The 24,924-nt window shown below is 40.5% G+C and overlaps 1 protein-coding gene across 6 annotated transcripts in view; it reads left to right on the forward strand.

The window, feature by feature from the left end:
- Window positions 1–24,924, forward strand: part of rab6ba (RAB6B, member RAS oncogene family a) — a 75,980-nt gene that overhangs the window by 42,862 nt on the left and 8,194 nt on the right. For 2 of the 6 annotated variants that reach the window (XM_037770376.1, XM_037770379.1), the window contains exons 3-7: window positions 4,549–4,602; window positions 5,003–5,138; window positions 6,334–6,445; window positions 15,119–15,212; window positions 18,815–18,881. In XM_037770376.1, the coding sequence (XP_037626304.1) occupies window positions 4,549–4,602; window positions 5,003–5,138; window positions 6,334–6,445; window positions 15,119–15,212; window positions 18,815–18,881 (463 nt within the window). The remainder of the gene's footprint in view (window positions 1–4,548; window positions 4,603–5,002; window positions 5,139–6,333; window positions 6,446–15,118; window positions 15,213–18,814; window positions 18,882–24,924) is intronic. The other 4 variants (XM_037770377.1, XM_037770380.1, XM_037770378.1 and 1 more) reach the window with 2 other exon arrangements.

Consider the following 24,924-nt stretch of genomic DNA (forward strand, 5'->3'; position numbering starts at 1 on the left):
CTGTACCTTAAGATGCAGTTCATTCACCCGAACTCAATCATAGTGTTGTTGCTTGTATATTTAGTATTTTTTAAATTCTACATGTTTTCCCATCACCTTCAGAGTGATTTGAACTCTAAAACTTTATTGTGTGATGGAGTAAATGTTAACGGATCTATAAGATGTGTCCCAATGTCCTCACCTCAAAAAATGTATGTTAAAAAACCCCATTTAAAATATAATGTGAGTGAAATCCCTTAGATCTCTTAAAAGCATTTTTACCCTCGTCCTCAGCAGAATGGGCCAGAGAGCCATGCTCTGTCTTCTAACGATGTGCGGTAGTTAAAAATTTAAAAGGAATATTAATAATTTCTGGTGATTTAATCCGTTCATGTATAGCTGTCTGTGTGGGATTCTATATTTAAAACTGGAGCCAGAAAGAGCCTTCATCAGCACCTCTGCCGTCTCCCAGGAAAATCTCCTGCCACATCTCTCTGTTTTTAACTTCATTCAAGCTATTGTGTCAATGATGTCACTCCAAATCAGCTATTTTCAATTTTTAAAACGTTCTTTAGTTTCAAAGTTATTTTTATGGGCTGTTTTGGTGGGTCAGTTTAACCAAATTAGTGCTTTTAACCTCTAGCACACAGTGATTTTTTTTACTTTTCAAGCTCATTCCCTCAGAATACATAGGGGATTTAATTTGGGAGTGCATGTAATCCACCTGTCTGTTTTGGGGTTGATACAGCCAAAAAAAGTATTTTTATTTTGCTTCCTATAATCTTGTATCAAGCACTTTATCATTTTAATTCTTTGAGGCAGTTTATTTTCAGCCTAGCAGTGCTCGATGTGACTGAGTGTAAAGGAAGAGCATAAATGACGTCCTGTCTTCGTGCCAGACTCTCTGAGTTAGGCCACTGTTGTAGCTGGTATCGCCGAGGAAACGAGTTCGTGATCAAGCTGCTGATGCCCAGTTCTGTCAAAGTGGGCAGTGGGCACCCTGCTGGACTGCCTACCATACAAACACATCGGATAACACCCACCTGCTTAATCACAGATGGGTGCAAATGTATCAGAATGTATCCTAGTACTAATTAAATGAATAATAATAAATGTGGCTGTTAAATTCACCTTATTCTTTTCCTGAACTGGGTGCTTCCGCATTGCGTCCTGTCGCCCATCGCCAGTGTTAATACATCCATGGTTATCATCATTTACTCACAAAAAAGCTGTTTTTAAGCCTTAAAAAAGCTGTTATAAAGTTTTAATGTTTGTTTTTTTCAGATGAGAATGTAACCATTTAGATTTCCAATATGTGATCAGTTTAACCAAATCATTTTTAAAATTTGTGCCGATGTTTTCAGAGCAGTGAGGAGCTGCTGGCTGTGTGAGACTAGCCGGTCAGCGTACAAAAGCACGTCAACAGTGTTTTAGTAATTACTCTCACTGCTAGAAGAGGTAGACACAGGTCCACACTGCAGGTTTAACCATCGGGTACTAAAAACAATAATAATAAAGTTAAATTAAATCAAGAACCGCAAATTTGCCGACAGATAGCCAGCAGCTAGCTAGCGCTAGGCATAGCTATTTATAGATAGCAATTTGGTGATAGATAACTATCTAGCTAGCTAATGCTAGATAGTTATGTATAGCTTGCAATTTGGTATGATAGATAGATAACTAGCTAGCTAGCCAGCTTTAGCTATCTAGCACGACATAGCTGCTAGCTAGATAGATATTGGAAAAAAGGAGCTTTGGTTTGAGCATTGTTGTGGCCTGCAACGACAACTCTTTATAAATTTCAATTCTTAAGTGCGTACATTTGTCTACCCGCCACCCGGCATCTATCTCTCAGTGAGAGTTTACAGAAACACTGTCGACATGACGTTGTGCTTTTGTGTGCTGACCGGCCGGTGTACTGATAGGCTTCGGTACTTTTGTAGTTCCACATAGCGGAGCCATCTAAACCATGAGGCACTAGAAATGTCCTCATATGTGATTTCAGGCCGTTTTCGTATGTCGTCCTCCCAGTCAATGATGGCTGATGGATGTGGTATTGTAAAACCGTCTCTGGTAAAACCATCCACTCGCCGCAGTGTAGCTGCTTAATAGCTCTGCTGACGCCAAACCGGAAAAACTAACACAATTGCGTTCGAACCAGAAGCGAAAATATGGGCGAGGCAGAATAAGATGAATACAAACAGGAAACTGAATCCTTTGCAGACAGGTAATTCCCTGTTAGCCTATCAGACCTATCAGCCATCTGCACTACGTTGCTCCAGCTGGCCAGTGCTGGAGTTTGCAGGCTGGGGTCTCACAAGCTTTAAACACGCAGCTTGGGACCGCTGCGTAATTCTGGGTCAGTCTACACCCGCTACCACTGAGCCCTTTTTACGCCCTCGTCCCCTCACGCGTACACTGAGACATCAAACATCTGGATGCACCACATGATAGTGTTACAAACCACATCTGCTTTAACCAGCTGTCATTATCATTCCAAACTCTGCCGTCTCTCTCAATGCCTCTTCTTCTGTCTTAATAGAATGTTAGGAAAGTTTCCAACACATTTTGTCAAACGTCCAAAACTGAACGGTTCTGGCATGAAAAATTTCGGTTCCACAAACAAACCCAGATCTGCAGCTTAACATTGATTTCTAGGTTTTGATTTGTGCAAGCCAGAGCACCTGATGATATCATGGCAGGCAGCAAAGCACAAAGCCGTGGGCTTGGCTGCGGAAAGTAAACATCCCTTGAAGAGGGAACACACTCTGCCTCGTGACACAATAAGGGAATGAGTCGATCGCTATTATAAATGGATGATGTGAGGTGATACGAGCTGTGATTTGAAGCAGCCCATTGGAGTATAAAAAACATATTGAAACAATACAGTTGTTCTGATTATTCAAGTGGAATATTTTCACAATAACAGCTGACATACTGTAACCTACTCCAATTTAAAAACTGACTGCATTTGATAATCAATCCACAGACATTACTCAAAAATAATCTCAGAGTTAAATCAACAATCTTAAAAAACTGGTGTCATTATTTTCTGTGCTGTTGTATTGGATTGCATTAGGGCCTGTGTCCATATAGCATCTTTTTCTGGCAGAAAAGCACCCGCCTGGCACTAGGGAAAAGCGCTCCGAGCTATATGCATACAGCTTTATGTTTCTATGACAACATTATCTGGACAATCACCACTCTAACCCCCATTGTATGATAGACTAGCATCGTCCCTTTTGCTTTTTATTATCTATTTGGGCTACTATCTATGTGTTTGACATTGTTTCTCACAGTGAGCACCAAACGGAGGATGCTTGCCCTCATGCTTTGTATGGATGAGCTTGTCACTGCTCAACCTGACAGCCGTAACGTTAGAGCAAGGAGGAGGATGTGGGTGCATGACATGATGCTTCAGAGAGAAAATTCTGTGAATATCCTCTTTTTTAGAGGGGAAGGGGCGGGATACAGGGGATGTTCAAGGGTGGATAAAAAGTCAACTGTAGATGCTACATAGAAGTTGTTCTAGTCATTCATAAGAAATAAAAAAAACTACTAATTAATCAATTAAAATAAATTGGGGATGTAGAACATGGTGATTGTGATGGTCATTCCCATGCTTTATTATGGCTCATAAATTGTAGCAGCATTTTTTGGGTTGATACCATTTGGTACACAGATTTGGTGCTATATTTAACCATTTTTTACGACTCGAGAAGTGATAAAAATGATCAATAATCCGTCCAAAATACCACATTGAGACACCAAGACCTCGAGGAACACCATAGAAAAAAACATGCTGTGATTTGGTATCAAAAACATTGTGACATTTGGAGATTTTTGCAAGAATTGCATTTTTTGGCGATTGGATGGCGAGCACTTCTGTTCTGGAAACTGCTCCGAAACCATCCTCTGAATGCTCTGGGTCTCTAGTTTGTGGCTGTAAAATTTCATGAGGCTGTGATTATCCTAGAGGTCACCACAGGTCATTTTATACAGTGAGGTCAAATTTCAAAAAATCATCTCACTACAATGAGATGGCTACTATGGGGACTAACATCATCACATATGAATACAATTGGGCTCATTGGATCCACAAGAGTCTCAGCTTTACAGTCATACCCAATTTATGTAATTCCAAGACTGTTTAGGGCCTCCAGTATGCAGAAATATTCAAAAACATAATTTTAGTATAGGCGAAAATAACACATTTATACTGCATTCAAATAACTGCATGTGATTATCATAAAGTAGGCATGTCTATAAAGCGGAGACTCGTGGGTACCCATAGAACCATTTTTATTCACATATCTTGAGGTCAAAGGTCAAGGGACCCCTTTGAAAATTGCCATGCCAGTTTTTCAGTTCATTGCACCCATACATGGGGTGATGTTATGTGATCAGGACTGTAATGAGCCATGGATCTTACAGTAGTCTGTCCTCCTCTTTTTTCCCTTTTGCATGTATAACTTGCATTATTCAGTTCCTAAGTAAATACTGTGTTGTTTGCTTTTCGAGGTATTTACAGTGATGTTGATCCATGTGTATCTTCTCTCCCTAAACTAGGCCACAATTGGAATTGACTTCCTGTCGAAAACCATGTACTTGGAAGATCGAACGGTAAGAAGCTCAGTTACAGCATGACAAAGACATTAAATGTCTGTAATGTGTCAGCAGTCTTTCAGACAGAAGCATACTGTAGACCTGCTCATCACTAAAATACGGCATGTGCTGAAACGTTACTTACTGATAAACAGCATATTGTCTGTTCAGCTTGTGATATGTAGATGAATGCAATCTGTCTGCATGTCTGTTTATCTTGGAGGGGATCTTTTCAAACAGCAGTACGACCTTGGAAGTGTCATCATGAGGAGTCCACTCATATAAATAATGCCTGATTGTGAATCTTGTGCTGAGTACCCTCACACGCATCATATTCTTATTGTACTATTATTATGTTGTGTACGGTTGTGGTTGTGTGTGCGGAGGGAAGGCTCTCTGACTATCTGAATAATCTCAGCCTTCTCAGCTGTCTCTGTCTGAACCCCAGGTGAGGTTGCAGCTGTGGGACACGGCGGGACAGGAGCGCTTCAGGAGCCTCATTCCCAGTTATATACGGGACTCAACTGTGGCTGTGGTGGTCTACGACATTACAAGTCAGTGTCTCTTATGAAATATTTGAATGTCATGCTTACACTTGTCCAACTCTGCAAATATTAATCTTAGGTCATACTTAAGTTCCCTTTTTTTTACCTGTTAACCGTCGACACATGTAGCCAGAGTTCATCTCACCCTAAAGAGCCAAAAACATCTCTATTTATGAAACGTAATGTTTGACAGATGGATTTCTCTGAGTAGAGGAATCAAAGTTGAGATTTCACAAATATCAAATATCTCCTTGATATTTCCCATAAACAAACTGGATCCACTGCACAGTGAGATGAGACTTTATTGCATTAACCTCCCTCCTTCTCACTTTCTGTTAAAGTGGCAGTCCTTAAGATTTCAGTCCTCATTGATTTGGCGACACCCTGTTTACTGATGTTAAGAGCAAATGCAGTTTAAAAGCCCAGTCACACCAAAACCGACATCAAAGAACTAGCGGCGACGAATGTCGACTGTTGCGTTGCCTCACTGGAATATTGATAATTTTCCATGACAGAAAGTGACATTTATTATCTCTCAAATTTGTCAGTGGCTTCTATTTAATCGTTCAAAAAAGAGCAAAGTACACTTACTGTAATATGGCTGCCCTCAGGAAGTTAATGTTATTCCTGATTTTATGGAAAAATATGGGTTACACTTCCCCCAAAACCATGCTCTTTTTTTCACCCTGAAAAAGACGTGGGGCCTGTCTCATCAAATTGCCAGTCCAAGAATACAATACAGCCTTTAGTCTGCATGTCAGCCAGCCTGCATACTCAATAGACGTGGCAAGGTCAAAGGGATTTATTAAGAACTTAAACGTGCTACAGAGCTGGGCATGTACACTATAACATGGATTTATTGTGCAATTCCAGTGCTGCGTGTATCATACAGTATCATCTATCAGCTATTATCATGACATGTAAGATATATTTAATATGATCCACTTCATGGGACTTTATCTTCTTCTTGCCTTAATAATTAGCAGTAACGCGTAATGCAAAATGTTGTGTTCTTTTTGTATCTGCAGATTTCACATTATTATAAAAACACCAAGCATGTCAGTGTTAATATAAATCCAGATGAAATATGAATGGGTTTGTTTAGAGCAGTAACAACAGGAGAGGTGTCAGCGTATTGAATGTTACTGCAGTGGGACAAACAGCATCTTTAATTTGACTCTGCTTCGTCTTTTCTCCTCCACAGATGTTAACTCATTCCAGCAGACGTCAAAATGGATCGAGGATGTGAGAACAGAGAGAGGAAGTGATGTCATCATCATGCTTGTAGGCAATAAAACAGACCTGGCAGATAAGAGGTATGTAGTTACCGCTGAACCAGCCTCCTACAGCAGTACTCCTACAGCAGTGTTTCTTTTCATGTCTCGACACCATGGCAACCGTGATGTGCAAAGTGTCAGTCAGTCTGTAGGAGCATTCAGTGGAGCACCTCGAGAACAAAACACGATAAAAGCATCAGGCCGACTCCCTGCAGAGTAGATGATGTGATTAGATGTCGGAGCGTCTTGCTGAATAAATCTGTATGTTAATGAGACAGAATTGATTATCTTGAGACCAATAGAACTCCTTAAAGGAGCAGTGTGTGGGATCTGGCAGCATCTAGTGGTGAGGTTGCAGATTACAACTTCTCCCATAGGCCAAGCGTGTCGGATTGCTATGGTGTCTGACGCAATAGCATAAATGACCCTCTCTAGAGCCAGTTTTTGTAAGAGTAGAGTGCTTAGTATGTGTACGTGGGAAGTGAGTGGTGAAGCAAGAGAGAGAGAGCGGCGGCGACGGGAGCGAGTAACGTTATTGACTCTGGCCCAAGCAGGAAAAGCTAACAGAGTTTGATTTGTCCATTCTGGGCTACTGTAGAAACTTGGCAGAGTAACATGGTGGACTCAGTGAAGAGGACCAGCTTCCTATGTAGATATAAACTAGACCTGTCAATTGATTAAAATATTTAATCGCGGTTTATCACTAATTAATCGCAATTAAATATTTGTTCAAAATGTACCTTAAAGGGAGATTTGTCAAGTATTTAATACTCTTATCAACATGGGAGTGGGCAAATATGCTTGCTTTATGCAAATTAATGTATATTTATATTATTGGAAATCAATTAACAACACAAAACAATGACACATATTGTCCAGAAACCCTCACAGGTACTGCATTTAGCATAAAAAATATGCTCAAATCATAACATGGCAAACTGCAGCCCAACAGGCAACAACAGCTGTCAGTGTGTCAATGTGCTGACTTGACTATGACTTGCCCCAAACTGCATGTGATCATTATAAAGTGGGCATGTCTGTAAAGGGGAGCCTCGATGGTACCCATTGAACACATTTTCATTCACATATCTTGAGGTCAGAGGTCAAGGGACCTCTTGAAAACGGCCATGCCAGTTTTCTTTGCCAAAATTTAGCGCAAGTTTGGAGCGTTATTTAAAGTCCTTTGCGATGAGCTAGTATGAGATGGTTGGTACCAATGGATTCTTTAGGTTTTTCTAGTTTCATATGATGCCAGTACCTTCACTCTAGCTTTAACAGACTTCCAGAGCTTTAACTGAGCTTGGAACAACCTCGGGAAGATCGATTGCGTTAATGCATTAAAGAAATTTGTGGCGTTAACGCATATTGCATTAACTCTGACAGCCCTAATATAAACGGCTCATTCTGAGGTAACGAAAACACAACAACTTTTATTTTCAGGTGATTATACACATAAGAAAACATACAGTACTTATTAATATTATATTCCATTTCTGCCAATGGATCCCCCTAACACCTCTTCCTAACATACAGCGACCAAGCGAACTCTGGCGAATGGAGTGCGAAAAATTGTAACAGATATACTACGAGCGATGTAACTCTCTATTACGTAGAGAGAGTGACATTGATTAACTGTCACTTACTGTCCGCGTTGATTTTGACCAGTGAAAATAGGTTTGAGGTGCTCGAAACTTCGCATAAGTAGAGGTGGGGTGAGCGTCATGTTCGCTGGCACACGAAGAAGGTTAGGACATCTTCATTGGGAAAAACGTAATTGTTACACACTGGTCCTTCAATACTTTACCTTATATTTAATAGTAATGTCACCTTGAAGAAAGGTATGAGAAATTAATGCTTGCTACATTATATATGATATATCTAAATGAATACACTCATTAGCATTACTGGTTATGTTGTCATAGTAATTATGGTGGAAAATTAGTCGACTCAGCTGCTCTTATTGCTTTTGAAAGGAGAAAATGATTGCTTGCTTGTAGATATTACTCAGTGACTTCGCCCCTGGTGACACTTGAGCATTCATGAACGGTGTCCACAAGGGAATTATTTTTTTCATACATGCATACTGTAAATGCACATATATAACTGACATAACTCTATAGTTATATATGTAAAGCACTTTGAATTGCCTTTGTGTATGAAATGTGCTATATAAATAAACTTGCCTTGTCTTGCCTATAGTTGTAGTGAGAATGCTGATGAACCAGGATGTTTAATATAGCTAAGAAGGAAAAATAATTTGATTTGAAAAGGGAACACTTTGAGAAACGGGGTAAAATATTAGATGATATGAGGCAGAAATATACAGTAGTGGGAAATAAAAGGAGAACTGAACCATAAAATGGTTTGTGTGCTTGTGCCTAAATGCATCAATGGTGCATACTGTCCACTATGCGCACAATCTTTGCTTGAGATCGATTACAGATGTAAAGTAATCAGTAGAATGTGGAGGTGATATGGGGGAAAACACCCCAGACAGCTTGTAAGATCTTCATTTCCAATGTTGATTCCTTCTGGACACAGAAACAGTTACTCTGTCTCAGATGGAGTGTCTCTGCATGGGGAGGAGGAATGAGCATCTCTGGTACACAGATCTCGTAGAAGGAATTGTCCTCCCTGCCCTTGATCAGCTCCTGGTGGATCTGGAAGTCTGTGAAGTCCGACGGGGCCTGTAGATAATAACGTTAATAACGCGTTAACGCAAGTTCGTTTTTACGCCACTAATTTCTTTTATGCATTAACGCAACTTTTTTTGGTTGTAACGGGCTCTGTTTTAAAGCTGGAGTTAAGAGACTAGCTTGTCAAGAAGGAGTCTAAATAACGCTCCAAACCTGCGCTGAATTTTGGCGAAGAAAAACTGGCATGGCCATTTTCAAAGGGGTCCCTTGACCTCTCACCTCAAGATATGTGAATGAAAATGGGTTCTCTGGGTACCCACGAGTCTCCCCCTTTACAGACATGCCCACTTTATGATAATCACATGCAGTTTGGGGGCAAGTCATAGTCAAGTCAACACACTGACACACTGACAGCTGTTGCTGCCTGTTGGGCTGCAGTTTGCCATGTTTAGATTTGAGCATATTTGTATAATGCTAAATGCAGTACCTGTGAGGGTTTCTGGTGTTTGCCTGCTGTAGTGTGTACTCCATCAGGATGTCATCCACCACCTGAGGGTGCAGCAGAACAAAATATATCAGGCAGAGTAAGGCATGCTGCGAAGCTTCGAATACCATAGAACATTTCTCAATGAAGCTTCGAAGCCCAAAAATGTTATTTGGGACAGCCCTACAAAAGAAATGTTGTCCACTGTACAGCAGGTTAAGTCTTTGAAAATGAAATGTCACATTCCGTTTTCATTTTCAAATTGCTAGAAAATTTCATTTTCATTTTGACTTCTTAACATTGCTTATGTAAATGGATTCTCAAACTTTAATTAACATTTGAATGTTGTCCACTGTACAGAGGGGTACAACTTTGAAAATTAAATGTCCAACAGCTTTTCCATTTTAATTTTAATATGGTCATAGAATGCCTCTATGAGTATGTGAAAATGAAAATTGAATTACATTTTAATACATGTTTTTACTCAAATTACTTACATTTGTGGAAGATTATAATGCTATCGTGGAATAACATTTTCATTTTCAAATTTACATTATCATTTTTAATATAGTCCCCTATGTGCTTCCATAAAATGAAGACTATGTGAGCTGCGTCATTAATCCAAAGAATTAGGTGTGGTGCTAAAGGACATTATTTAGAAAATGTTGGCCTTCAGAAAAACAGTGAGCTGGAACCTACTGAACTTTTTCACTTTAATGTATAGGTAATTTATCTTAACTGCAATTTAGTTGGTCTTAATGGGGTCTGGGAGTTAAAACTCCATTAAATGTTCCATGGTAAAGAAGTAAAGGCTATTTACTGCATTAACATCCCCTCAGCATCCTCTCCTAATTTGCTTCTTCTCAGAGGTAAGTCAGCCTTATTGCTGTGTGTGTGTGAGCCTGACAGGTTTTTGCCCAAATCAGTGCAGAGAAATGTAAATGGCTTTTTCCTATTAGTACCCCGCAGTTTTTTGTGCTCCAGTTTTTTTTTTCCTCTCATGCAAATGTGGTTGGACATGCCAGGAAATGTTTCACATACAAGAGATGATAAATGTTGCTGTCACTATGGGTACTGTTAGGTGTTTTTTCAGTGGCTCTAGTGATGCTCCATGAGATGTTTAAAGCAGAAGTGGGTAGAGTTGGAGCAAAAATAAAGTTATTTTTATAAAACAGTCACTATATCCTGACAGTAGTGCATGTGCATCGTATGTCAGTGTCTGAGGAAATTACTTGGCATATGATCTGACAGCACTGTAAATAATGTGGCTGACATTGAAAAATGAGTTGGAAGTCATGAAAACATCTCAGTATGAGGGAGAGATAAAGGTTTGGCAGGGATGTATTTTTCTCTGTGGCATCTTAAATCTGTTTCTAGGTAGCTTGTTGTGTGTCGCTTGACCTTTAAAAGCCATCTTAAAATAAGTCAATGATGCAATTTAGTTACACTTTATCAGCACTGACACATCTTATCCTGCCTTAGACATCACTTGAGAAGAAGCAGAGATTTGTGTGTTTTGCATTACTGTGATATGGTGCAATTAGATTATCGGCTGCTCGAGTCGAGATGGGGCACCTCTGTCTGTCGGCTGGGCTCTCTCTTTGTTTGTTTGCTTGTTCATGCGTGGTGGAGCTTTTCACAATGCTCAATACCTAGGGGAGTTGAAGTACGCACAGTTTAGGTGCTGCAGAGTCCCCGGAGCCCCTGCATAAGGGAAACCTAGTGTGCGTAGTACACCAGGCAGCATCAGCCGAGTGGAGCCTGACGTGCTTTATACGCTGAAAGGAAGTATTTAGTTTAGCTATTCTCTTCTTTTCTTCTATACAGCAACTAAAATACTTTGGTGCAGCAGCGTAACATGAATGAGATTGGCCACCGGTGCCATGCAACATGTCACATTGTAACTCCCATACTGCAAACCAGCCTTGGAGCAGCACTACGGACAGCAGGCGAAGTGCCAAATTTATCAACGCTAACTTAACAGCCTGCCCTGGACCCAGAAGCCAAATGTCATCACAGACACAGATTACAGTCGGTGCACATTTTCCAACTTATGAGACGTAACAATTACAGTGCTAGAAATTTAAAATCACCGATCCCACTCCATAATAACAAAAACCTCCTCATTTCACAACAAACACCGTAATAAGGAGGCAGCTGGCTGGAGGGAGATCGTTAGGGAAAGTTTCCTACTACTGTTGGCTATATTGTATGTCATTTTCAGTAAATATCACAATATTGAATGTGTTTTCTGTTTTAAAATGAACAAATCAGCTGAAGCAGAGCAACATTAGCATTCATTTGAAATTGTGTTTTTGTGCTACCTGGCAAATGTGAGTCCAATACTCTTTTCACTCTGTTTTGATCTCCACCAACTCCTGAGGGAAATATCTGGCTCTTAAGCTGCTAAATGCTCCACTATGATCACCAGCTTGTCACTAACTGTGTCTGTCTGCCGTTTGGTGTTGAGCAGGTAGTGTACAGTGGGTTTACCGGGGCATCTTTGCTGAAAACAGCTGCCTGTATGCAAATATTTACATACAATATCATTTCACATGCGCAGATATTAACTGCCACTCAGACAATATAAGTCCTCGCGCACCAATTCAACACCCGAGAGTTGTACAGGCAGCTGCGAGCGAGGAAACAAAACATAGGGAGAGGCAAAGAATGGCCGATGTGTGTATAGAACTAAGCACACAGCAGCCACCACACACGAGAGAGAGTTTGCTTTGCGAGCGCCGGAGGACATACGCACTCTCACATGTAACTATGCTCTCGCGCGAGCAGGATTCCACTTCGAGAGCAGAGTTACCAGTGAGTGTGTATGCTCCCCAGTTCTCGCAAAGCAGACTCTCTCTCGTGCGTGGTGGCTGCTGTGTGCGCTCGCTGCTTGGTTCTATACACACAGGTGCCATTCTTTGCCTCTCCCTGTGTTTTGTTCCTCGCTCGTTGCTGCCTGTTCAACTCTCAGTTGTCGAATTGGTGCGCGAGGAGTGTCAGTTAATATCTGCGCGTGTGAAATAATATAATTTGCGCATGAGCATGTTTTATCACGCTCACGACATGTGACATAAATCTGACGCCATATGCCTGCTGCTACTGAATCGAAGCAGTAAAGTTGGGGGCCATAAAACCAAAGCAATGAATGCTAAAAGCTCTGTAGAGCTGAGAGGAGCTACGCAGTTGGATGATAATTCTCTGTGGGTTCGTCACTATGGGTGACACCTTTCGCATTACATGTTGTAATGTGATCCGATATAATTTAAAGTTTTTTTTATCGGTGCAGCTTTGAATGAACAGCCTTTAGCATTTCAGGGGATCTATTAGCAGAAATGGAATACAATATTCTAGGGCCGTCAATCGATTAAAATATTTTTTCGTGATTAATCGCATGATTGTCCATAGTTAACGTGATTAATCGCATATTTTTTAACTGTTCAAAATGTACCTTAAAGGGAGATTTGTCAAGTATTTAATATTCTTATCAACATGGGAGTGGGCATATATGCTTGCTTTATGCAAATGTATGTATATATTTATTATTGGAAATCAATTAACAACATAAAACAATGACAGATATTGTCCAGAAACCCTCACAGGTACTGCAGTTAGCATAAAAAATATATGCTCCAATCTTAAAATGGCAAACTGCAGCCCAACAGACAACAACAGCTGTCAGTGTGTCAGTGTGCTGACTTGACTATGACTTGCCTCAAAACTGCATGTGATTATCATAAAGTGGGCATGTCTGTAAAGGGGAGACTCGTGGGTACCCATAGAACCTATTTTCATTCACATATCTGGAGGTCAGAGGTCAAGGGACCCCTTTGAAAATGGCCATGCCAGGTTCTCCTCTCCAAGATTTAGCGCAAGTTTGGAGTGTTATTTAGCCTCCTTCTTGACAAGCTAGTATGACATGGTTGGTTCCAATGGATTCCTTAGGGTTCTAGTTTCATATGATACCAGTAGTGGCGTTAAAATTAATTTGCGTTAACGTGTTATTATCGCATTAACTTTGACAGCCCTATAATATTCACAAGTTTCCATTAGAGGTTAATCACCTAAAACTAAGAATCGTTGTGTTTTCGTTAGCTTAGAATGATATCTACATAGAGAGCAGTTCCTCTTCACGGAGTCCACCATGTTGTTCCGCCATGTTTTCTACAGTAGTCCAGAACGGACAAACCAAGCACCGGTTTCTAGCGAGAGCATTTTTTTTACGTTATCTGAAGGCCAGCGTAGTTCTCTGACATGCTTTTGAAACTGCGGTAGCCACAGAGTGCTAAACCGTGGTACCGCCAGCCGCCATCTGACTTCCGTTGCTCCTAAAGTAGTGTTATTATGGTATGGATGGCCTCTGACGCAGGGCGAACGTCGTTACAACGGTTTGCACTCTGCGGCTCACGTTAGCACAGTCTTGGAAAGGGAGGACTGAGCGGAGGGGTACACCAATAGATGCCGCCAAATCCTACACACTGTAGCTTTAATGAACACTAAAATATTTTGTACATAGAAAATAAAAATCTAGGGAAGAATTAATTTGAATACTTGAGTTCATAATGACCATGGATATTAGTGGTACCGCTCCCTTATTTGCATATGCTTTTGAAGAGACGTGATCACCGGTGGGCTGCTCCAAATGCTCCGCACCACGTGCATGAATGTTGCTAGGACGCCACATATTGCGCATCCATTATGCAATTTTCTTGCCAACTGCCTGTCTGATGATGAACAAGCCTCGGTGTTGTTTAAGTTGGAGCTCAGACGCATGCATCCAGAAATAGCCACAGCAGTACTGGTGCAACTCTGTCAGGTGATGTTATTATGTAAATACGTCTCCAGTGCAGTGTTTTCTGTTCTCGCTGCACAAACTTCTTTTCCTACCTCACAAAGACTGACTTTCTCTTTCTTCTGTGCTGTAACTAAAGGAGGAGAAGAGGATCAGTTAAATATACTGCTCTGTTTGATGCTTTGCACAACAGGATAACTTCTCTGTGCTTGAGTATGTTTAGACTGGCATTACAGCCAGTTAGAGGTTAGTGAAAAGTAAAGAAGTGGTATTTTTGAGTTAGTACAGATTTCCTTTGTGTTGAGAGGAGCAAAAGAAGTCTGCTTACGTCATAGTTTTCCCAGAAGACCAGTGGCAGGTTGATTTAAGCCGGTCATCTTAACGAACCTGCTGCTGCGCAGGCTGCAGTGTCAGCAGGACGGCACCGATCTCTCCGTTCGTGTTAATGGACACCTGACACGGTCTCCGTTTCACAGCAGGCACCAAACAATCACCACCAGATTCATTAAAATGTAATGCAAATTGGCTGTTATTAATTCCTCGCAGGACAATGTAATTAATCATTCTCAGTCATTAGCTAATTAGGTCTGGTGTATCCTCACTAGCCCAGAACAACAGGAGCTCCAGCTGCAGATAGTGGGCTTTACTGTGAGTCTTTGTGTAGTGTCTTCTTGTCTTTGTCGAATGTTGATTTGAGGAAATCAGCCTCTGTTTTTGTGCCAACAGTCTGTAAACACTTTATTATTATTTCTGATGCATTAATCTGCAGCGTTTAACGGTAATTCCCCCTCTTTTCACAGGCAAATCACAATTGAGGAAGGGGAACAGAGGGCTAAAGAGCTGAGCGTCATGTTCATAGAGACCAGCGCCAAGACAGGTTACAACGTCAAACAGGTGAGTTCAGAGTAATGTCAAGTCTTCAATAAAGAATTCCAGGCCATTCTGCCTATGATTGGCTGATGCAATTAGGGAAATGTAATCAGAGATTATGATAGTGTTTTCTTTCAACATGCATGACTGGTGTCCATATACTTCAACCGAAGATGGTTGAACAGCGTCCGAAACCCCCTTCCCCACACACACCGTTCTGATTAGGAATGGGTATCGTTAAGATTTTAATAGTACTACTACTCTTACCGATACTGCTTATCGATCTGGTACTTTAACGGTACTCTTAATGGTTCTTTATGTTGTTATTTTAAGAGAATAAATTAAACAAGTTAATAACAGAATTCATTTTGCTTTATTTTGTCATATATTCTGTATATAAATTAACATTTGAGTAAAGAAAAATGCAGACTTGAACTTACATCAGCGTAATAAGAACTACCTAAAATGACAGAAACCATCTTTGGGAAAAATGTATTTGATGTGTACTTTGACTTCTTAGTTTGGTCCATGTTCAATCCGCTAACATGGAGGGGGCGGGACTTATAACCTATACTGCAGCCAGCCACCAGGGGGTGATCGAGATGTTTTGGCTTCATTTTTGGGGAGCTGTCACGTCGGCCATCTTTATATACAGTCTATGGTGTGAATGCACACAATACAAACAAAACAGGGACCCACTCATCAAAACATCCATTGCTCCATATCGCTACCAGTGGTCATAAACTCTACAAGGTACATTTAAAGGTCTCTTGTTTTTCATACAAATACAACTCCTAGAAGGTAAATACCGGTGAGAGTCCAGTATTTCTTCCTGTCCATGCTGCCGCTACCAGCAACTGACCAAGACTGAATTCTGCATATATTCCTTCCTTTAAGTGACATTTAATTAGTGAATCTAATGTTTCGAGAAATTTTGTGGGTTCCGGATAGGAAGAGAAACGCAGCCTGGCTCAACAGTGATTTGCCTCTAAACAGATGTTTGTGGTGGGAAACAACGAGTGTCTGTTAAGTTAATAAGCAGTGAGATGAAGGCAGGCTGTATTGTGTCCGTCAGTGAATGGTGTTGCTGGCGGGCGTCTCTCTCAGCCCGTAGCAGCGCAGACAGAGGAGGCTATTCTTCAGGACTGTGGACTCTAACAGTGAAATGCCAGGATGGGAACATAGCGGTGTGAAACCTACAAAACAAAGGTCACAGTGCTGCCTCCAATGGCTGCAGTGTTCACACTGTTTGGCTGTGTCATCACTCTCCACTGAGATGTTGTGTCAGCAAATACTGTACACTATCTTTCAGGCATCAATTCTTACGATCTTTCATGACAACTGACAAGTTATATAATAAGACTGAAAGATGTCCCAAATCAGCATATAAACATGACTTTTTTTGTTGTGTTTTGACAAAATTGTAATTAATTTAGACATGTTTTTATTTGTTTTTGTTGTTTTTTTATTAATTCTCTATTATATCATCTTTATTTGTAATTTTTTTTTAACATTTTTTTAATTCTTTAAAAATGAAAACTGAATTTTACAATACCACCCAGAAGAGATAAAAGAGACAGACGCTTTAGCCACAATTTGCTCCAGAATGTGCACATGCTTGATAAAAAAGTGACATTCCCAGAAACATCCTGTACTTACAGATGATGAATGTATTTATGTGAAGCAGCGACATACAGTAGTTAGAACCTTTGATTTGAATGTATACAGTTATCTGTGAAAACATATGCTGAGATATTTGTTTGTTTGTCCAACACGGCTATCCTTTTTATAGTCGGGGGGTATATAGCGCTCCGCATGTCCGTCCTTCTGTCCGTCCGTCCGTTTGCGTGTCGCACTTTCGTTTCCAGAGCAGAACTCGGAAACTAAACTGGAAAAACAAAGTTCGGAAACTTGTTTGATGGATTATTTCTCTGTTTTTACAATGCTAATTGGCATTGTATTTTACATCGTTGGAAAGCCTGTTTATTTACCTTCGCAATGATGTCTAACTTGTAAGGATCATGCATTTGTGGGATGAGCAGCACAGCTGATTATGTGGGTAACGCCCAAGAAAAATTTGCCAAAATGCTCTGCCAATGGTAAACAGTGTATTCTCCTGTTGGAATTGACTCTTGTTTTGAGTTGTTTGGTGGATTGGATGATTGAACTCTCTCTCAGTAACAAGGAACAAACAAGACATATTGGCAATTTTACACTTTATTCATTTAATACAATATGTCAGGAGCCTCAGTAGCGGGTGGAAGATCCATACGCAGCCACAACAGCCTGGCACCTCCTCCTCATGCTGGTCACCAACCTGGTCACACGTTGCTGTGGGATGACATTCCATTCCTCAACCAGGATTCGTTGCAGGTCAGCCACCCAACAAGTGTTGAGTTGGGTTGAGGTCTGGACTCTTGGCAGGCCATTCCATTCTCTCTACTCCCACATTGTGGAGGTAGTCTGTGATAACCCTGGCTCTGTGGGGGCGAGCGTTGTCATCTTGGAGGATGAAGTTAGGTCCCAGATTGTGGAGATATGGGATCACCACTGGCTGCAGAATCTCATCCCGATATCTCACTGCATTGAGATGGCCTTCAATGATGACAAGCCTTGTTTTGCCATTGAGGGAGATGCCGCCCCCACACCATGACACTGCCCCCACCAAAAGCTCTTACTCCATCAGTAAAACAATCAGCATAGCGTTCTCCGTGTCGTCTCCATACTTTGACCCTGCCATCCAACTTTCGCAGACAGAACCTGGACTCATCACTGAACATGACATTCCCCCACATGTTCAGGTTCCATTGTCTGTGTTGGAGACACCAGCGCAAATGGGCCTGACGTGAAGGGCAGTCATTGCAGGCTTCCTGGTAGCCTTATGAGAATACACTGTTTACCATTGGCAGAGCATTTTGGCAAATTTTTCTTGGGTGTTACCCACATAATCATCTGTGCTGCTCATCCCACAAATACATGATCCTTACAAGTTGGACATCATTGCGAAGGTAAATAAACAGGCTTTCCAACGATGTAAAATACAATGCCAATTAGCATTGTAACAACAGAGAAATAATCCACCAAACACAAGTTTCCAAACTTTGTTTTTCCAGTATATTTAACTTAGGAACTTCACATTTGGTATGATGGTTGACAGTGTGGTGTAGCTGTGCCTTTTGGGGGTTACAAACCCTCAAAGTAGTACTATGATGTTGGATGTTACAGGGACTATGATAAATGCAAATGCATATCCCACTGTTCTGATTGCATAAAAAAGTTAACTTTTTTTACTTAGATTTTATGCATGTGGTGGTGTGTTCTTTATACTATGACAGTTTTCCTAAATTTAGATTTAAAAAATCTAAATATATCGCCTTGCTTACAGTATCGCAATACATTGAATTGTAACCCCTGCATCATGTTACGTATGTATTGCCAGATTCTTGCCCATACAATTTGTATATTTAATATCCAAGTCAAATGAATGGTACTAAATGTCTGTATGGAAATTTTAAAAAAGCACAAATTATATTTTCTGGATCACTGCATATTAATAAATGTTCATGTTGTGTATCCCTGATTCAGGCTAAAGACAAAGTGCCCTCATTCTGTGTCTTTCCTTCCAGCTGTTTCGGCGTGTGGCAGCTGCTCTTCCCGGAATGGAAAGTATGCAAGAAACAAGCAAAGAGGGGAGTATCCTTTGACCTAATTACATGTCATGAAAATCCCCTTTTCATGAAACCTATTTTAATAATGATATGTGAACAGTCTAAGCTCAGAGGAGACATTTTCTCATTTTAATCTGGATGTGATGGCATCATTCACTGCTCACTTCGAAATGAAAGGGAACCCTGCATACTGACACCTATTTAAATAGAGCTAGTCGTCCAATTAAATGTGTTTTTAGCACAACAGCCTTGCTAACTGTTTTACAGCAGTGGTGCCTTACAAGTGCAGGAAGGGGGGTGGTGCGGTAATCAGATAGTTGGCGCCTACAGTTTTGTCTATGGTTGGTAGTCAGGTTTGCTCATTTAAACCAGTGACAGGAGTCTCGGGGTCCTGCCTTCAGCCTGTGGTGCTGCTGCACACACTTCCTCTAACTGGCACCTCATATCTGCTGCTGTCAACTGAGCATGTCAAAGCTCCATCTGGGCAAGATTTGTCAGGAACTGCAGCCTTTACAGACTTTTTCACTCTCATAAAACACAATTCTAACATTTTCAGGAAGCAGCATTCAATACTGCAAAATAATAGATGGGTTTTCAGACTCATGAATTATAAACACACACAGTGTAGAATTTATTTGTTTATTTAAGGAGTGATTCGACTCGAGAGACGCACGTGTTTATATGTGATGTCAAAGGAGATAAACACAGCAGCTGAGAAAGATTTCGGCGGTAATTTTCATCAGTAACTAAAGCGAGCCCTCAGGCTGTCTCGGCTCCTCTCACGCTCCCGCATTGATTTTCACATCTGTAAATATATCCGATGTGGGTAACAATAAGGCAGCCTACACTTCACAGACTCTTTCAGATGATTTTTGTAGTCTGCGGTTTAAAGAGGCATTTCAACGCATAATGTATCTGCACTCCACTTTGATTGGTTTGATTCGCAGAGAAATATTTGAGCTCCTTAGACCATGTTTTGATTGGAACCCCCTACAGTTGTGTATTTACTGTAATTGAAGCATAATTTAGTTCATTTAAGATTGGCACAGTATGCTTCTTTGAAGCTTTACATTATCCTTTTTCTTCTTGTGCTATTTAAGTTTGTATAGATTTTTTTCTTTTAACCCTCTGAGACCCACAATTGACCCGCTTTTGTCTTTTTTAGGGGGGTTACAAGGGGTCTTTAGGGGGAGATAGCAGGTCAACAATAGAGGTCACATAGAAGTGGTGTACATCATCTGAAGCTGGAACCTGGAGATTCATTTGGGATGCAGCTCAGCGCTGTGTCAAGTTCTAGTCATAAATCTGTAATAAACATGAATTAATCAATTAATTAATTATTTAAAATGAATTGTGAAAATGTATAAGGGTTTAGAACATTATGATGGAAGTATATGATGGTCATCCCAATGCTCACTTATGTCTCATAAGTTGTTGCAGCAATTTTTGGGTTGACACCATTTGTTACACAGATTTGGTGCTAAATTTAACCAATTTTTTACCACTCGAGAATTTATCAAAATGATCAATAATCCGTCCAAAATACCACATTAAGACACCAAGACCTCGAGGAACACCATAGAAAAAGCCATGCTGTGATTTGGTATGAAACGATTTTGGCATTTGGAGATTTCTGCAAGAATTGCATTTTTCAGTGATTGGATGGTGAGCACTTCTGTTGTGGAAACTGCTCAGAAACCTCCTTATTGTCAATCCACCTAGGAAAGCCATCCATCCTCTGAATGCTCTAGGTCTCTAGTTTGTGGTTGTAAAGTTTTATGAGGCTGTGATTATCCTAGAGGTCACCATAGGTCAGGACTGTTTAGGGACCCCAGTATGTAGAAATATTCAGATACGTCATTTTAGAATAGGCAAAAATAACACATTTATACTGCATTCAAAAAAAACGCATGGTTTTTGACCAAACTGCATGCGATTATCATAAAGTGGGCACGTCTGTAAAGGGGAGACTCGTTGGTACCCATAGAACCCATTTTCATTCACATATCTTCAGGTCAGAGGTCAAGGGACCCCTTTTGAAAGTGACCATGCCAATTTTTCCTCGCCAAAATTTAGTCCAACTTTGGAGCGTTATTTAGCCTCTTTCTCGAGGCTCAAGCTACCATGACATGGTTGGTACCAACGGAATCCTTAGGTTTTCTACTTTCATATGATATCTGTATCTTCACTCGAGCTCTAACAAAATCAATCGCATAATGAAAAGAACCTAACAACGCAGACCAACCAAGATGACAGGCAGCATCGTCTCACCAACACTGCTGGAGTCCATTATCACAGCACCAGTCCAAGTCACAGAGTGAAATAAATGCCAGCTCTTACAAACACCACTCACATATTATATAACACATAGAGAGATAATAATCGTAAATGGTAGTAAAATAAATGATAAGCCTTTCACATTTTATTCACCAACAGACAATAAGCTATGTGGCCATAAAAGCTAAACCCACCCACACATCAAGTCGTACAGTCGACAACACTGGCTGCTAAGTGTCTGAGTTGTTCCCATGCATGTTAAATCAGGTCCGTCTAGCCTCCTCCACCACATGGGTCATCACTATATATACATATGCTTCCCCCATAGGCCAGGTTTAATACCTGTTCAGTTTTCTTCTTTAAAGGGCAGGTCCATCTGTGTTTTGTTCCCAGTTTTTTCAAATGGAAATGCCCACTCAGAAGTTAAGGAAGTTAATCAAAGCTAATCACTAAGGTCATGAATAATGTGAATGCTAGCACTAGCTTAGTCAAATGTTAGCTGTGCTAAATTTTGAAATAACTGAAGGGGTTAGTTAGGATTTTTTAAAGTGGGGTTGTATGTATCCTCCCGCCTTCCGCGAGGTTAAATTACTGCTTTTGTGAATGTAGTCTGGTGGTTTTGAAGAGAGCGATATAACGGCTTCAGTTCCCTGTCAGAAACGGCTGTCTGACGGCGAGGTAAAGCAGCTGTATTTTAGCTACTTAAAATAATCAATATCAGTTTAAGTGTACGCTATATTTAGAATATTTTCACCACTTTACCTCGCCGTCAACATTGCATAGCTGCTGTGCCGGTACCTGTCTGCTTCTCCAAACTGGGAGCACGTCGACCGCCATCTAAATCACTGTATGTGACGTTACTACACTGACTATAAGGATGTATATATTTACCGTACTTGTAGCAACATCATAATGTGGAAACCAACGTCAGATCACATGGGGAAACGTTTTTAGAAGGCTTGGGAAAATACGCATTTTGACGCTAAAACATACATACTTTGATCAAAATTATAAGGTTAAGATTTTAATACATAAGGAACACCACTGGGAAGCTACAAAATTATATCAAAACCTAAAAAATATATATAATAATAATAAAAATGCACCCGCCATTTAATAAAAGACTGTAACAAAATAAAGCAGATATGTTGCTTTATAGTTGTGCAAATTGACAAACATTAGTTTTCACGATTTCCCAGAAAAAAAATACTGTTCCCACAATTTGGGGGCTGTAAACAGGAAATTTAATGTTGCCATGAGTTAGCTTGTAGCAGGCATACAGATTGAGCCCTGTTTTTTTTAGACAATATTGTTTACATTTTTGAAAATTGGCACCATTAAAGGTATGCCGAATTAATTATTAGTAGTTCCTGTTTGCAATGTACAAACAACTATCATTGGATTACACTGATACTGAAGAAAAAAGATTCTCAAGGGAGTTCTGCAGTTATTAGGAGGCAATTTGTACTAAAAATAAGTCTGTATTTTTGAGGATAACCACTTGATTTGTCTAACTCAGACTGTTGAAGCCTCGTATTAGCTTTAGCTTTATTTTTGAACAGAAAGAGGACTGTAGATTTTGCCCCCCATCACTTACATTACAATTGCATTAGTAAGGGTTCTCTAAATGACCAGTATGAACAGGAGGAATGATGACAGCAAGCAAATCCTGTTTGAATGTGCATATGGGCACCTGATGAATGTTTTAAGACAGACTTTAAAAAAGGTGAACCTATCCTTTAAAATATCCCATTCTATATTTTCAGGTCTAACTTAGCCTTTTTTTTTTTTTTATATGGCTGCTGAAACAAAACCAATCAGAGAAATCATAGATTAACAAAGGCTGTCACCTAAACAGACGAGTTGAGGAGGCTCCGACGAAGGCCGCCCTTGTATTCTTATTAACTATTTTTTACATCATTGTCTCTTTTCAATATTATACTGAACCGTATCCAATACATCTGCTGTCGTCTAATGCTGTTGTCCCTGAAAGTTGCTACTTGCAACTAAAGGAGCTAAAGTATATCGACATTTTTCACGTATATACATTAAATCAACAGCGTTTAATGTTATTGCTATTTCTCCTCTGACAGCATTAGTCCTTCACATCCTCGTCAACACACAAAGTAGGGTGCCATCTCTATGGTAACCGTGGGTGAATTATGAAATCGCCTTTGATTTTTACCATGTGCATATAGCATTGTCATTACTCGTTGGGTGTGAAGACATTTATCTGCTCTAACTTCAACATAAATCAGATGCTGACCTTGGTGTAGCGAAGGAATGCCTACATTTGTCTCCCTGTGCATCTCTGATTATAGCCCACTCATTATTTACAGGGAGTCATCCAGCCTTTGCTAACTGCATGGCCTCAATAATAAACTCAGTAACCTTACAGCCCTCTGAACTGCGGAGATCACCCCTTGCTTTTTATTGCAGTCAGACATATTCCCTGGGAATAATGCATCGCTCATATTCAGCCAATTACCTTTATCTCTCTTCCTGTTATTTTTTTTTCATCATCTCTATCTTTAATGAGGCATAATGGATGTGGGGGGAGAGCTGTGTGAGGTGGAGGTGTGGTGATGGATGGCAGGTGATGACAGTTCCTCAGCAGCTCTGTGCCTCTGCTGTCATTGTCAGTTAATGGAGCAGCTCCTCTGTTGTTATTGCATCGTGAGTAGTATTGATTTTACTAGAAGGACAGAAACGGGCTCGGTCCGGGATACATACATGCATGTTATATAGCCTGAACGTGGCTGTTTTATCACAAAGCATGGTGCACTGGATATTAACATTTTTACAATTCATGGACTGTAATGGAAGACAGAAAGCCAACAAAAAATGCAAGAAAATTGAACACAAGTTTTCTCACTATTGTTCCACTTGTGTTTCTTTGACAGAACAAGTACTAGATCGACTTCCTGGTTTTTAAAGGGGATTTATTATGCTTTTGTGCTTTCCTTTAGCGTGTTATATGTTTTTTTGTGCATGTAAAAAGTCTGCAGTTACAAAGCCCAAAGTCCACGCCCAAGAGAGTTACTCTCCCCTACAGAAACACTGCTCCTGAAACGCCTTGATTGAAGTCCCGCCTTTTCTTCCGTAACGTGGGGATGTCACCAAGTAACACATCTGCATAATACCTGCCTAGCGGCTAGTTTGGCACGCCCTCAAACAAAGCTAGCTAGAGCGGAGCTGGAGCGGAGTCTGAAGAGTTTGGTTCGGATGACCAAACACACCAGTGGGCCAGCTGACCAATCAGAGCAGACTGGGCCTTTTCAGGAAGGGGGAGGAGCTCAAACAGAGCGTTTCAGACAGGGGGTAAAAAGAGGTGCTGCAGCACAGCCTGTATGAGAAAAGTAAAGTGTTTTTTGAACATTAAAGCATGTAAAAATGTTTTAGTAGAAACCCAAAATACAAGCATGAACCTGAAAATATGCTTAATAGGTCCCCTTTAAACAGTATTCAAAGTGTACTCTCTGTTCCTTTTAATTGCTTGTTTTAAATTGGGGGCGGATGGTTCACGCTGATTTATGGTGGATGTCAGGGCCTATGGGGCACAGTCTTCTGCTCTCTGTCTGAGAATAATTTCCTACAGGGTCACTGGGTGTTATCACCACTGCGGGGCTGCAGAGAGAGTGAAGAGGCCGCTTGGCCCAGATCAACTGCTAGGGTCATTCACGTTAATGAGAGAGAGCCAGATAGCAAAATAAATCACGTCAGTCTCATGTTGATCAGAAAACAGAAAGCAACTCCATGATTTTGTTAAAAAATTGTGTTTAGAAGTTTTA

Source organism: Sebastes umbrosus, chromosome 5 (assembly GCF_015220745.1).
Source record: "Sebastes umbrosus isolate fSebUmb1 chromosome 5, fSebUmb1.pri, whole genome shotgun sequence".
NCBI lineage: Eukaryota > Metazoa > Chordata > Actinopteri > Perciformes > Sebastidae > Sebastes > Sebastes umbrosus.